Genomic DNA, 16707 nt, shown 5'->3' on the forward strand with positions numbered 1-16707 from the left:
CACATTGTGCTGCACTCAACCTAGGTGAGGTGAATGGGTACCCAGAGGAAGAAATTTCTCGAATGCCAGAGCGCCTGCAGCAGCAGCACAGAATTAGCCGGGGTAATAATAATAATATTGTAATGCGCAGTTGAGTATTTTAACCAAAGACCTTATAATATATTACTAGACCGAAAGCTGCGTGCGCGTTCAGCACAAAACAAATGAGATTAGGCTCCGCCTACCGCGATCATTTGAAGACAAAAATAAGCCCTCATTGACATTCATGAGCATGAAGATATTCATAATCCGGCCTTTTCATTGGCTAAGAGCGTCATTAATACGCGATTTCCCCGATTCTTTGTCATCGATACTAGTGGTATCGTGTTACAGAATTAATTATTCATTTGACCTCATTACGTCATCTAATTTATTCATTATGAAACTTTTCTTTCCACACAAAAATGGACCTACAAACACTCCGGTGAGTACGTATAAATTGATATAACCACATTAATTCTGTGGACTATTTACACATTTCACACTGTATTTTGTGATCTTAGGTTATTTCTGTAACTAATTAGAGAGTTTGTTATCATTCTTCTGTTAAAGAAAAGCAGAATTTGGTCTTTGAAATTGAAGTTAGATTGTCATCGTCGCCCGGCCCAGTGCAGCCTGTATGTTGCTTTTCAGTGGTTATGCCGCTGTGTCAACCACATGTATTTTGTACGGGCTCCTAGCCGGCTGGGCATCGAGAGAAAATCGGGCCGGGAGCCAACGATTGATTAAAACAAGAAGAATGAAGCTTATTTTTGTACACTGTATAACGTTAGATCTAGAGGGAGATCTGCATCTATCTTCAGTAGATCGAGACTCAGTCAGGAATACTGTGAAGCGGAGTGTGGAAGAAGATATGCCTGTCATCATTGTTTCAATCCTCACTAGATTCTCGTCAGTTTCTATATCAAATTTATTTTGCATAACTTCAGGCTTCTTCTGCATTTAGCCCCCACCCATTTTAATTCTTATTATTTATATAGTTAGACTCGGTATTATCAATAGATCAAGATCTAATTTCTGGTTAACAGAGCCTAGCTAGTCTTTCTTCTTTATTTTACTTTTTAATATCAGTTTATGTTACTTTACTTTTATCCATCGATGCTTGTACGTAGATCTAATCATCTATCTGGGCCTACCTAATTCAAATCTAGTCATCTAACTTATACTTTCCCAACCCTCGACACGTACCCCCAGGGCTTAGGATCTAGGTCTCTAATTTTAGGCCTAGATGTAGGTCTGGGCCTAAACGACTACATTTACATGAGTATGACTGTCGGTAACCCAGGGGCAGGGAGCTCCCGCCCGCGCAGCGGGAGCTCCCTGGGTTAGACTGTCGGTGGACCAAGGACTAGATCTAGATGATAGATCTACTCTCGGTCAATAATGGCAATGAAGGTTTAGCCAGGAATAAAAGTCAGACATCAACAATTTCTAAATCGATATACATCTAGGTAAAGTCACGGAAGGGTTAGCTTTACATTGATCTAGGTCTAGATCTACACTGTTGGTCATAATGGTGGAATAATTATTTTTACCCCAGTTTAGGGAAGGATTTAAAAAAATTATTTATTTCTAATAGATCTAGATAATGGCATACATTCTCAGATTTTATTGAATATTGATTTGCGAGTGTTTCTTTTGCGTGACTGCTAAATCATATGTGTGCTACTATGCTAATCAGCTAGGGAACCTACGTCCTTAAATCATAATTGACAGTAATGAGGATTAATGCCTCACAAAAGGGCACTTATATAGCTAATCGACACGATTTTTATCCTGGGGCCTCACAGTAACGAGGCCATTACTTAGCCCCTGAATCATGACTGTACGCAGTGTTTGCTAGGGTGCGCGGCCGCCCCCACAAATCCCCCAAAACGAAGAAAATGCAATAAATTGTCAAAAATTCATTGCAATTTCCCCCCGCCCCCAACAGGAAAAATTTCTCTGTGTGGCCATGCCTTGAACCATAATGCATGGCCCTACAGAGGAATTTTTCCTGTTGGGGGCCGGGGGAAAATGCAATAAATTTTTGACAATTTATTGCATTTTCTTCGTTTTGGGGGATTTGTGGAAGGGGCCGCGTACCCTAGCAAACACTGCGTACAGTCATGATTCAGGGGCTAAGCAATGGCCTCGTTACTGTGAGGCCCCAGGATAAAAATCGTGTCGATCAGCTATATATCAGTGCCCTTTTGTGAGGCATTAATCCTCATTACTGTCAATCATGACTTAAGGACGTAGGTCCCTTAGCTGATTAGCATAGTAACACACATATGATGAAGCAGTCACGCAAAACAAATACTCGCAAATTAGTATTCAATAAAATCTGAGAATGTATGCCATTATCTAGATCTATTAGAAATAAATAATTTTTAAAAATCCTTCCCTAAACTGGGGTAAAAATAAATATTCCACCTTTATGACCAACAGTGTAGATCGAGAGTCTAGATCTAGACCTTATTTAGATACATGAATGCCGTCACGCAGCACTGATTCTGGTTGGACTAGATCTATACTTCCTTACAAATAGATCTAGACCTAGTGCATGAGATTATGAAATTATGTTGCTAAAATCAAATGAACTAAGTAAGATTCGGAATAAAAAGATGCAGATTTTTTTTTTTTTTTTGGGGGGGGGCAGACATGTGAAAAAAATTAGAGAAACCTGAAATTCAGAAAGTGAGGGCCCGAACCTACCAATATTGCCTAGGGCTGTTTTTTGCATTTTCTAAAGTAGAATTGAAGGATTTCATGCAATTCTTTTTTTTTATGAAGGTTTTCACATTTCAGCTCCCACCCAAACCCCTCCCCCTACACTGTTAGAAAATTTATTCTTAAAATAAAAGAAGTTCCTGCAGCAGAGTCTCGAGAACACCTGTAATTTTACCAGATTGCATAATCTTACATTATATCATGTAAAATTACAGGAAATTGGTATTTGGTGTATGGAACCTTACAAATTTCCTTACATAAAACACAATTTTCCTCTTTTTAAACAGACCTGTTCTGTAGAAAACTTCCTGTTTTATGAATTTACAGAACGATTCTGTTATTGCTTTCTGCAAAATCTTGTTTTTTTTCTGTAAAATCAGGGTTTTTTTAACAGTGTACATACGGCCATGAAAGAGATCACTTGACACTTATTGTTCTCTCTTTTCTTTCACAAACAGGTTGAGTTTGAAGAACAAGAAAAACAGTAGAGGTCTACCCAGTACCTATGGTTAAACATGATGATCATAAGTGCATGTATCATTTTGCAGATTCTCATCCAGGTATAAAAGTTAAACTAACCCATAAAAATTACAGATACATTACATGCATTGAAATGAATGTTAACCATGTTTACATTAAATAAAAATAACCTGAGCCACTGCTAAGAGGTAGGATCTATACTGAATATACACTTCTTATATATACAGGCTCTCGACTCTCTCGAGTCTAAAATAGAACCAATGCCAAAAGTTATGTACCTTGGGCAAATTTATAAAATAAGGTCATGTCCTTGATCTACTAAAAAAATTGCCTTTTTATTTCCTATTTGTTTATAAACAAAGCAATATTTATTTTTCATGTTTTATATTTCAGAAAATTCATTTTATTCATTCTTTAGTGTGATATTCATATTTCATATTTGTAGATTTACAATTTTTTTTAAATCTTATTATTTTACATTTTGTCCAATAGGATGATGCAGCTCTACAATTTCCATGGAGGTGATTGATGATGATAAACAATTGGTGAAGTAGGCCTAATAGAACAGTGATAGGACCACAAAGAGAAATACAACCTACAGCAGTTATATGAGTGAGTTAATAAGTGATTATTTTTAATAATGGGGGGTTTTCACAATATTTTTAGGCAACAAATAGACCTGCCTTTGAAGAAAACATTTCAATTCTGTTTTTAGGTTATAGATAGGTGTCGTTTTTATTCGCAGATCAAAATATTCTGTGCAACAAAACATCATCTTTAATTCTGACTATTATATATAATTTATATATGTTAATTTATATATTCATATTTATGGGAAATCTCTGACATTTTTTTTTATAGAGTACATGTAGTTATAATGGAGAGTGGTATGCAAACTGCATAGAACAGGTTTAAGTGATATGCTTTGTAGAAGTACAAGTTTATAATTAGTAGAAGTAAGATTTCCTATGTTATGTGATGAAGAAATTTATATACCGGTATCGGCGGTATGTATAGTCTTACTTTTCTTAAAACATTTATGTTTTACAAATCATGACAATTTTAATTTAAATTCATTGATTTTCTTTCTCTATTTTTTTCAATCTGCAGGACTGGTGTAACAGATGTTTTCATTCAAGAAACCCAACAAATTGAAAAGTGACTTAGCTTAGGAAGCACTTGATAAAGATGGAAAAGGTTTTTTTTTTTCAAGTCCAATTTTTTTTTTTTATTATCATCACAACCCCAAATTCATGAAGTATGAAATTTCCTGTCGATTTTCATTAAAACTGGTTGCAAAAGGAAAAGCTATAAACATACAAATAGGAGCGGCGAAGTGAAGTTGAAAGTGGGGGGGGGCACAGGGAAAATGCTGTATTATGTGAAATTTTAAAGAAGTTGCGAGAGAGCAAAATTTTGACATTTTAAAAAAGAAAATCCAATTTTGTGATAGATTTCGACAAAACATTCAGAATGATATATTTCACCCTTTTTTTTTGGGGGGGGGGCAAGATTCCTTCAAGCCCCCCCCCCCTCCATCTGTAGTGTACGAAACTGCTTATCTACCCCCACTCACATGAATTATTAAACTTAATGCACAAAGGATTTCCTTATTGTTTTCTTGTTTCAAAGGGCACTCGTCATTCTTTAGGAGCACTTTTCTTGGGTAAAAGGGGGCAGTTATTCGAGAAAGGGCACTTACAAGAAGGCGAGGGGGTACTTTTTAACACTTAAAACGGGCCCTCAGATGAAAGGGCACAGAACACGTTCGGGGGGCATTTTTTGGTAAAAATTTGCACACAAGGAAGAGCACTTGGTAACACCTAAAACAGGTTCTCGTCAGGTGAAAGGGACACAGTTCACGTTCGTGAGGGGGCATTTTTCTTACATAAAATTAAAGGCACTTTTCAGTGCTTCAAAAAGTAGGGGGAACAGTGCCACCCAGGATCGCTGCCCCTGCATACAAAAAACATTTTTGTTCGATTCAAAGTATTAACATACGCTTAAGAAAAAAAGTAAGGCTAAATCCTCTGATAATGTGATATTTTTTCTGGCTATTAATAAAATTCACAACTAACCAGAAAATGCCTTCATGTCTTTCATTTAATTGTATTCATATAGTATTTGTACAGAGCTAAAATGAAAGGGATTTGGAATTGGCAAAATTCAAATGAGATGGAGATCGAGAGAGAGAAAGAGTGATGAGAAGGGCCGGGGGTTGAAAAGAGATGAGAAAGAAATGGAGGGGCACATATGAAGAGATAATTTAGAGGGGGGGGGGGTAAGAGAGCACGAATGGTGGGAAGTAGGAACAAAGGGGTGGAAGAGAAATAAGACGAGATTTATGGAAACCAGGAGACAGATAACAAGTGGGAAAAGAAGAAGGAAATATATGTAGGAGAAAGGCGGCACCAAAATAACGTGAGTGGGAAAATTATTAAATGGAAAAACAGAGCAAGAAATGCTGGAGAATAGAGGGGACAGGAAACGTATTAAACATGATAAACCGGGGCCCGTTTCATCATGAGTTACAAGTATGGTAATTATGATTGGTATATAGCCGTTACCATCGTAGTTAACTACGATGGTAACTGCTATAACCAATCATAATCTAGGTTACCACGGTAATCACAATAACAGCGATGTTTGAATAGCTGTAATTCATTAATTATGAAACGGACGCCAGATGAAGAAAACAGGCACGGGGATCCTTGAGGGCCGGGGCCGGCCCCTTACGTATTATACCTTGAACAAAAGATTTTTTTTTTTGCTTCTCGAAATTTGTAACAAGAAATGTACTCTATTAGTGGTGACAGTTATTTTTTTCAGTAACCATACTCAACCAGTGAAAATTACCATCAAATTGTAATAACCATGTTCTGCCCCCACCCGCCCCCCCCCCTAGAAAAAAAAAAGAAAACAAGACTTTTGGGTCAGTGCAACAACCCCCTTTGATCCGTTCGGCGGCCTCTGCCGGCTATTCAGAGTCTAGATTCAATTCAATTATTTTATTTTCCACTTTCAATTTCATATTTACAATTATGATACAATTGACAAAGTAACATATAATCACAATTGAAGTACATACAAAAATTGACAACATTATAAAATTACAATAGACAATTATCAAATCGAAATATAAATGATTGAAAGGGAGGGAGGGCCAACTGAAAAGCAGAGCTTGTATAATGTAGGCCCCCCTAATATTGATTAATTAATATTGATTCTTTACATTTGTTAAAAACTAAGATTGCTGTATATCTTAACATGCGACAATTTGGGGATGGCAAAAGCACTTGAGACCTCTTTAACTAATCACGACTTGAAGACTACTCTTTTCATCTTCCCTTTATAGGCCTATACGACACAATACAAACAATGCTTTGTTTTTAAGTGATATCGATTGTGATAACGATACTTTATTGAGCGCAATGTATCGTCTCAGATTTGCGCTTGCTTGATTCGCTGAATCCTTCGCGTCACGAGCGCGTAACAAAATGAATACATTAATGAATTTGCCAAGTTGACCTTTGTCATTGCGCTGATGTGCGTATTGTCTAATACACGTACAAAACCACAGTCGACGAGGGAGCATCGTACGAAATTAATATTAATGAGGGCTTATTTTAGCTTCTAATGGATTAAACAAAATGGCGGTAGCTTCGGGGGCTTGATTTTAACACAGAAATTGCGCAATATGAATGTGCAATTATTATTGTGATTATTATTATTATCATTATCATTATTATAATAATGGTCCAATAATCAAGTAATAATGATAATATAGTAATATAACAATTAATATCAGTAATAGTAATAATGAGTGCTTAATGCAGATGTTTCTGAGCTCTCAATTATATGACTATTACAATTACCGGGGTTTTCAAAATAAAAATGTAATCTTAATGAAAAAAATGAAACTCAAAGGTTTGCACCTCAATGTAAACCAACCCACAACAGAGTGGAAATATCTAGGCATATTATGTGGTACGTGATTGACAAAGTAAAAAAAACACGATGTTCAAAATTTTATACAACGCTTTTTATTATATGAACCTTGCGGTGGTAGTTATTTAACAGCTAGTTTAAACAGCCCTGCTTGATTTATGGCAAATTAAGTATAAAACATAAAACGTTGTTTAATTTAAAGGTGGAGTGAACTGTGTGTGGTCTCTCATTGACTGTGTGTTGTAAATACATAGTCTTAAAATAGAGGTTTTCAGATATATATTAATACTTAATTGACCAGGGGTCCGTTGCAGAAAGAGTTGCGTTTAAACGCAAATCCAAAATTCAATCGCAAGTCCCAAATGCGCGCTGTTGATTGGTTGAAAATCAAGTTGCACATGATTTTTAGAGTTGCGATTGATTGCAACTCTTTCTGCAACAGGCCCCTGTATTTGTATAGAGAAACTTAAATGCTTTGAGAGGAAAAGTGATTGTATTGCTACTTGGTAACATAATTATTGCGGTATTTATGTATTGAGTAGTTGATTAGCATGTTATCGTTTAAGTGGGTCTATATTACTAGACTACACTAGCATTATGGGTCAGGAAACTGGCCAAGGGCCCATTGCAGAAAGAGTTGCAATCAATCGCAACTCCAAAAATCATGAGAAACTTGATTTTCAACCAATCAACAGCGCGCATTTTTGACTTGCGATTGATTTTTTGACTTGCGTTTAAACGCAACTCTTTCTGCAACGGGCCCCAGGTATGAGTAGTTGAAGACTCCAGATGGCGCGATTGGTTAATATCTGCTTTGAAACAATGTGAAAATTGTGAAGGGATATTTTGGACAAATCAATTCAAGGAATTATGTTAACTGCTGATCTTATGGAATATTTTATTTTTTATTTTGTCGAATTTTAGGTGCGCAGGGATACGAAGTAAATATTGCTCATGCAGCATTCACAAATTTCAAGTTTGTTCAAGGCTGTCTGACTTTGTTTGTATGCAGTTTCGAGAGATACAGCCCAGTCAAGTAACGATTCCCTCGTCTATGACTCGGGCATAGAATAGAACCAGAGCAATTACTGTGTCTCCGTCAAGGCTATAGTCCATTGTTATCATTATTTGAACTTGCTTATTGAGAAACCGTCCAATTATTAATGCAAGCTATTGTCTTTCATTTTTTTGTCATTTTTTAAATAATTTTTTGTTTATTGATTTATCTTTTTTTAGTCTGCCGAGTTCTGGTTTGGCACCGGAGGAGCAGGAGTTTGCTATAGTAAGGCGTTAGTACCGAAGATGATGCCTTATGCGAGGTATATTACGAATCCGTTTATTCGTGACATTATGATAGATATGAATTAATGTGAAGCATGTTATAAAGAACATCTGTTCATAACTAGATGTCAGATCCGATTTTCACAACACATCAATCATTATATAATCATTCAATTATTTCCAAAGATTGAAATCAAATCATGTTTAGACTATGAAATTGCAATTGTGAAATATGTATTCATGTTTTATTTTTTTGATTCTATTTTTATTTTATTCAACAGTCGTGGAAAGTTTGGAAAAACATGCGCTAGAGCGGGTCGTCCTGATGATATGACTATTGGTTTCATAGTAGGTAAGCTTCTAAGAAAGGAGGAGTGGAGCGCATGCACGTTGTCTCTAGACTAGTTGACTACATGCATACATTATAAATAGCCAGTATTTAAATATACAGTTCAAGATAAATTAGTTATACACGTCAGGGGCCGCGGATGGGGGGGGGGGGGCTGACCATGCAAAAAAATCACAATCATATGGTAATTTTTACGGTTTTGTACACGGTTTTTGAAAAAAAAAGTGGGGGGGGCTGCAAGCCCCCCACCACCTCCCCCCCCCCCCCCCCCCGCTTCCGCGGCCCCTGCATGTTATGAATTATCCTAATTATTGTAAGTAGAGAAGCTAAATTTTATGAGAAGAAACTAGGCCTACTTGTTTATAGAATCATAATTACTGTGGTATGAATTCATTTAGTTGATTCTAGTGAATTAGTTGTCATTCAAATGGGCGTATATTACAAAACTACACTGGTCAGAATGTTGCATTATGGGAGGGGAATCTGACCAGATTTGAGTAGTTGAGGCGTTTAGGGGCGCTATGCAGTGCTGCTGAACTACAACCGGAGCTAAAAGTGAAATGTAAAAGTAAAAGTGACAAACTATATGGAACCCCATAAGCTACAGAACACAGATTAAAAAATGTAAAAGTGTGTCTATTTGATACTCTTCTTATTATTACTTCCCCTTCCTCTTAATTCAAGGGGAAAAAAAACAATACTCAACAATCATGGTATGGTACTTTTTATATCAGCTGAAAGTTCTTTTTAGTAAGGCCGTAAGCGATGCAAAGGAATACCAAACGAAAACACAATTAAAAAACATCAAAATAATACATATAAAACAAAATTGCAATTAGCAAAAACATGAAAAGGAAATGGAATAATATACAGAGTAAATATTAAAATTCAACAAAAAAGGTAAATGAATCCATACGACAGATTTGGTATAAGAAAGTGATATGAAAAGTGTAAATGTTTGCCTTTTTTCTAATCGGATTGTTGCGGGTAGGTTATTGAAGCTTAAAGGGGAAGTTCGCCCTAAGATTATTGTAAAAATAGCAAAAAAATGTTTTAAAAAATATTGCCGAAGGTTTGAGAAAGATCCATCAAAGAATTCTAATTATTTGATTTGTGATGTCACATGCGAGCAGCATTCCTACATAGTGACTGGTAAAAAAATAAATCATCAGGAACCATTAAAAATGAAATTCATGCATTTTATATCACATTACATATGGGGCAGCTGCTCGTTTATGACGTCACAAATCAAAAAATTAGAATTCTATTAACTTTTTTAATCCTTAACGGATTTTCCTCAAACCGTTACAAATAATTATTATTTTTTTCTGCTATTTTTTTAAACTTGTCTTCAGGGTGAACTTCCCCTTTAATTATTAAAGGGTGATATTTCTAAGACAATTTGATTGTGGCTTTAGCAATGGTCTATGGTCTATGTTTGGTAGTAGGTATTTTCGTGATTTAAATTTGTAAAAATAAGTACCGCCCCCTCCCCCCCCCCCCCCCCGGTTCATAGTGCCGTCCATGCCTCATATCAAACTCCTTCCTACATCGCTTCTTTCTGCTTTGTTATTGTAGAATACTTATTAAATGGGACATTGACGAAAATGCGCACCTTCAACTCACATATTCAAAAACTAGCGACGTTACCCACAGACGACCTTCATAACCAGGTTTGTATACATTTTTTTCCAAAAGAAAGGGGGGGTCGGGGAAGGGGGCGGATGTGCCCCCCACGAGGCCGATTAAGGGTCCACTATCTTGCTGGAAAGAAAAGTTCACACTGTGTGATCAGTGTGTTCACGTGGTCATCTCCTATGTGAATATATTCACACTCTTAAAATACTTAAATTCAACAGTGTAATGATATTTCCACACTGTGGACACTGTGGTCTGGACAGCTATAGTGTATTCACAGTGTGTTCATAATATGTTCGACTATGTGAATATGTGATTCACACTCTTAAAATGCTCAAAGTCAACAATGTGAAGGTGATTTATTTTGATACACTGTGGAACTATATATCAGTAGGGTATATAGGCCGATTGTTACATAGGTCTACGTTTGTCTACCATAGTCGGATCTGCATTCAATAGCAGACAATAAGGTCATTTAACCAAAACACATTCGACAAAAGATATTTGACGTTTCGATTATTTTTCACTTTATATCTTGTTTTGTTCAATCTATATACCCACGTTCCCAGATCTGAATTTCTAATTACAAATTTGTTTAATAACACTAAATTGTATCATTGAAGGAAATGTCACATTGTGAACATCTCTGAACATGCCAGGGGGGGGGACAAATGGGCAGGTGCACGAGGCAAAAGATAAGGGGCAACAGTCAAGGAGAGTGTCTTGTTTTCATCTTCCGCAAAGAAATGGTTCGTGAATTTCAACAAAGCTTGCTAGAAATTATGCTTAAGACGCACTTCGGTTTTTGTCGAAAGTTGATGGACGGGGGGTCATCAGGGCTCCGTACCACAAAGGTAATTTGCGATGAATTGCAAATATGAAAGAACCGCACTGATTGGTCCCTGGTCAGTATTTTAAACCCTATGCGCGTGTAACATTGATAATGATTGGTCAGTTCATTTAGCGATTGATCGCGTTCAGATTGTCCCTGGAATGGACTACAGGTTGCACGGGTCTAATCACAACTGGCAGGCTATAGATATACATTCAAGCCAACCCATTGCTCAATTTTTAAATTTGATATTGCTGATTGAAAAATATGAATGAATTTGACTGACAATCTAACACTGATTCTAGGGAGGGTACCTACTGAACTTACTTTTTCCAAATTGGAAAGATATATCACCAATATGGAACTATATTTTTACTGGCGGAAGAATTAGGGTAATTTTACTCTCTCAAGTGATGAATTTGGTCCCGGCAGGTGTAGTCTTCATAAATCCTGATTTATTTTTAAAATGAGCCGGTCGAGTTACCCTTTTTTGGTCAGATATGGAATGTCTGACATTTATCAGACTGGTAGTAAACATTCAACGCTCGAATTTCCTCCTTATTTCTTATGAATTCTTTTTAAGTGCCACTTTAACACACGAGTCTATGGGAAATGAATTAGGCTTGTGAGCCCTAGACGTAAACTTGCAAATATATGGTGTTTTTTCTAGAGTACAGTGCCGGCTGCACAGAAGCGTTGTTAGCTTAACAGAGCGCGAACTGTTAGCCCTTACAGTCACATCTTGTGGATTGTGAAGTCAAAACATATATTTCAATGTTTAACTTAAGTAATGCTTTGTAACATTAGGCATCGCTGCCACATTACCAGTTGTAACAGCTCCTATGTTAACGCAATTGGTAGCGCTAGCATCGTTGTTGTGCGGTCAATACATGACGGCACTGCTGTTTTGATTCGCCGACTTCGACAAAGGCTGTGCGACATTGAAGAGCTTGGGCGTTGTGGCGTGCGCCTGTAATCCAAGCTATGCGGGGAAGTTACAAATTGATGCAGAGGTTCGAGGTTCGAGCCCTGGTCACGTCTTTCGGATGGTGACGTTAAAGGTCGGTCCCAGACGTAAATAATCATATCTGATTGATACACGTCTGACAAAACTCAAATACACACACACACACGCTTTTGAAAAAAAATATGGGTCGTAGAAAGCGTTTGCATATTGATTGCGGAAATTCCCTATTGAATCATCATTGTAATGATGATTGCAATATCCGTCTTTAGAATTATCGGACCTTTCACACGAAAAAATTTGTACCGCAATTTGAGTGAAACTGGAATTCTTCACCTCCGGAGTAGAATTGAATTCGTGATTGTGCTTAGCGTTCGTGATTCTAATTTGGTTTCACGCGTGCTAAAAATGTGTCCCTATATATCCTTTAAAACAAAAGAAGAGTTCCTGCAGCAGAGTCTCGAGAACACATCTCACCAGAATGCGTAATCTTACATTATATCATGCAAAATTACAGGAAATTGGTATTTGGTGTATGGAACCTTACTTTAATAAAACACCATTTTCTCCTTTGTAAACAGACTTGTTCTGTTAAATTGCAAAAAAAAATTTGTGAATTGACAGAATGATTCTGTTATTGCTTTCTGCAAAATCTTATTTTTTTCTGTAAAATCAGGGGGGGGGGTTCAGTGTAGCCCTATATTTTTCACTGGAATCGTCATTCAAATTACGATTTTTTTTAACCGTGTGAAAGGGCAGAAAGGTTCTGCAAAGTCTTCTACCACCATCCCCGTGGAAATGTCATATAGCCACAATTGAATGAAGAATAATTACAATTAAAATTTTCTTTTTTTTAATGTCTGATTCAGGTAACCTTAAGCTACCGTCTTAACGGCAAAAAGAGACCTAATATCATCAACATGAGACCTACAATGGACGATGATCCTACCCGGTGAGAAGTAGTAATAATTATGATAATAATATTATAATAATGATAATATATAATGTTAATAATACAATAACAATAATGATAATAATAATCATAGTAATATCATCAACACGACACTTACAATGGAAGATGATCCTACCCGTTATGTGATAGTAATCATGATAATAATAATATAATTATAATAGTAATGATGATGATTGATAGTAATGATAATAATAATTATAATAAAAATCATAGGGGACATATCATCAACATACCACACCCAGAATGACAAATGATCCTACCCGGTAAGAAATAGTAATAATTATGACAATGTAATAATAATATAATGTTAACAATAATAACAATAAGAAAAATCATAATGAGCCTAATATCATCTACATGGCACCTTTAATGGAAGAAGATCCGACCCGGTAAGAGGTAGTAATCATGATAATATAATTATGATAGTAATGATTAATAATAATGAATAAAATCATAATGGGACCTAATATCATCTACATGGCACCTTTAATGGAAGAAGATCCGACCCGGTAAGAGGTAGTAATCATGATAATATAATTATGATAGTAATGATTAATAATAATGAATAAAATCATAATGGGACCTAATATCATCAATATGACACCTAGAATAATCCTATACCGGTAAGAAAAAGTAATAATTATAATGTAATAATGATAATGATAATAATAATAGTAATAAGAATAATTGAAATTAATAAAAGATATTATACCTCAGTCACATTTACTTTATATGCAGTTCTTAATAAAATGTTTCTACGCTCTCCATAGCTTCCCTTATCAGACGCTTGAGCATTCAAAGGAATTACTTGTTACCTCATTCACTGCACCTGGGTGCAGAGTGGCAATTTTGGATAAACACTATGTCAAAGGACTTTTCCTGAGGCTATAGATTTTAATACTACAGAACAAAATATTGCATTCTTATGGAGCCTTTAAAGTGCCATCGACTTGACGACTTGGCGAGATACTTTATCTTAATTGCCATGTCGACATAATAACCTTATTATGTCGACATGGCGAGATACCTTATCTTGCCAAGTCGACGTATAAAAAGTTATATGTCGACATGGTGAGATACGTTATTTCGCCAAGTCGACTTATAAAAGGTTATATGTCGAAATGGCGAGATACGTTATATCTTGCCAAGTTGACTTATAAAACATTATATGTCAACATGGCGAGATATTTTATCCTGCCAAGTCGACTCATAAAAAGTTATGTCAACTTGGCGAGATACTTGGACTCTCGTCGGGCCTTGGACACTTCATATCTTGCCGTGTCGACATATAATGTTTTATAAGTCGACTTGGCAAGATACAATATCTCGCTATTTGACATATGTCGTTTTATAAGTCATCTTGGCAAGATACCATATCTCGCCATGTCGACATATAACTTTTTATAAGTTGACTTGGCGAGATAACGTATCTCCCCATGTCGACATAATAAGGTTATTAGGTCGACATGGCAAGATAAAGTATCTCGCCAAGTCGTCAAGTCGATGGCACTTTAAAGGCTCCTCACATTCTGATTAAAGATGCAGTATTATATGTTTATTGTATGTGGGGGGGGGGGGTGTTTGTGTAATGAGGTAGTTTAGGTCTCGAGATGGCGCTGTTCAATTGAAATGGCTTATTAATATCCTTTCCTTGATTGTATCTTCACAAACACAGATTCAAGTCATTCCATTGTACCTATTTCCGTGGATATGGAAATTGTTCCTCCAGTTGATACACCTACCAAACTCATTTGATGGTCATTACTTTAGGCGTTTTCATAAAGAGCATGCGCCACCAACGTTTATCGTGAGAGGCTTGTGCGTCTACCTCTTTTACTTTCCTAATAAGCCGACCGGTGCGCACTTATTTGGAATGCATTACCTGATGACATTAAATTAAGTGTATCACTCAATTCTTTCAAACAATTATTTAAAAAAAAATATTACTTATAAAATTATCAGGCTTTGTTTGTTCAAGTATCGTGTAGGGTTTGTCTTGGAATATTAATAATTTGTATTTTTATTTATCATCCTTATTTTCTAGTTATTATGTTAAAATGTCCATTTTAAAATGTTTGTGCTTACATTTTGGTGGCAGCACTGTATAAGACTTGGTTCTTCTAAGCTGTCTCCACATTCTTATATTTATATTTTGTTTATTACTATGTATATTTATGTGTTTTTATGAATGAAATAAATTGAAATTGAAAAATTGATTATACGCCCGCAGACTACACGATCCGTTCCGATCTGCTTTTTTAAGAAATTTAAGTTGCCTTTGGTATGAACATTCCAACCTATAAAATCTTATAACGATCACATATGTTCCAATTCATTCGTGAATTGAATAATGAAATTGATATTACAGTCTATTCCAAGTCTTCCTAGGGAATGAAAACAAATTCCAAATCCTAATGATGTCATCGGCTACATGTGACTAATATTGAAGCAGAATGATTTGGACTTTACCAGTACCCACGGAAAACCTGCCAAGGTTTGCAGCAACGAACGTAGAGGGCAGTAACACATTTAAAGAAAGTTTTTATTCTTTAAAGCGATGCTCCAGGTTGGAAATATATATTTCATCAAAATCGGATAACAAATAACAAAGTTATTGAATTTTAAAGATTTGCATTATTCCGGTGAAACAGTTCTAGGCATGTCTGTATGAATATTCATTAGGTAGGCTGATGATGTCATTTCCCCACTTGTTCTTTTGTATTTTATTATATGAAATTAGGTTTATTCAAAAATTTTCTACCAAGAACTAAAACGATTGGATTGACAACTGATTAAGTGCATTATTTCAACATAATGGAGAGACACATCATTTACACATGTATGAAAAAATGAAAGAATTATGATTTCATAAGAAAAAGGAAAGTGGGGATGTGACATCATTAGCCCACCTAATGAATATCGATTCGATATTCATTTACTCATATATGGTAATTTATTCCCTATTTTACTACAATCCAATATCTGGTATATGCATATGACCATATTAATTGCATTAATCTCTTCTGACTTAAATCAAGTGTTTCAATATTCAATATGTTAAGATAATTACTTAATTTCTACTTTTTTCATTTCATTAAGCAATGTTCTACGGTCAACTATTCTCGATATATTTCCTACGCACATTCAGTGGAATTATTCGATATGTTATCTTCAGTGATATCTATATCACAGACTGGATTTATTGTATTTCTAGTATCTAATCTAATGTATGTTTGACAAATTTCGTTTGTATGTTCACATGACTATATGCTGAAAAATAGTTCATCTGGACAAAATTATCCTGTAAAATGATAATCGGTTATTTTTAATGTGCTTTAGACATAAATTGTATGTACTGTAAGTGCTTACAGATTTGTTATTGTAAAGATACTCTGATAACTCAATAAATAATGCCAATTTTTATAAAGAAAAAAAATGTCTGGTTTGAGTGATATACCGGGAACCACAGATATCTGTTTGATTCAGGCAAA

The 16707-nt window shown here is 35.7% G+C and overlaps 1 protein-coding gene and 1 long non-coding RNA gene across 29 annotated transcripts in view; both read left to right on the forward strand.

Annotated features, from left to right (window-relative positions):
* LOC129263772 (beta-1,3-N-acetylglucosaminyltransferase radical fringe-like) overlaps nucleotides 1–16640 on the forward strand; it is a 28268-nt gene extending 11628 nt beyond the window's left edge. For 24 of the 28 annotated variants that reach the window (XM_064100968.1, XM_064100992.1, XM_064100980.1 and 21 more), the window contains 5 exons: nucleotides 8416–8498; nucleotides 8742–8812; nucleotides 10388–10482; nucleotides 13113–13195; nucleotides 14892–16640. In XM_064100968.1, the coding sequence (XP_063957038.1) occupies nucleotides 8416–8498; nucleotides 8742–8812; nucleotides 10388–10482; nucleotides 13113–13195; nucleotides 14892–14949 (390 nt within the window). In that variant the 3' untranslated portion in view covers nucleotides 14950–16640. The remainder of the gene's footprint in view (nucleotides 1–8415; nucleotides 8499–8741; nucleotides 8813–10387; nucleotides 10483–13112; nucleotides 13196–14891) is intronic. The other 4 variants (XR_010293899.1, XR_010293896.1, XR_010293897.1 and 1 more) reach the window with 1 other exon arrangement.
* On the forward strand, nucleotides 405–5310 carry LOC129260415 (uncharacterized). Its single transcript, XR_010293900.1, has 4 exons — nucleotides 405–463; nucleotides 3210–3311; nucleotides 3724–3843; nucleotides 4342–5310. It is a non-coding gene; the product is annotated as an uncharacterized LOC129260415 (long non-coding RNA).
* Nucleotides 16641–16707: the final 67 nt, after the last annotated feature.

The sequence above is a fragment of the Lytechinus pictus genome, chromosome 6 (genome assembly GCF_037042905.1).
Source record: "Lytechinus pictus isolate F3 Inbred chromosome 6, Lp3.0, whole genome shotgun sequence".
NCBI classification, from domain to species: domain Eukaryota; kingdom Metazoa; phylum Echinodermata; class Echinoidea; order Temnopleuroida; family Toxopneustidae; genus Lytechinus; species Lytechinus pictus.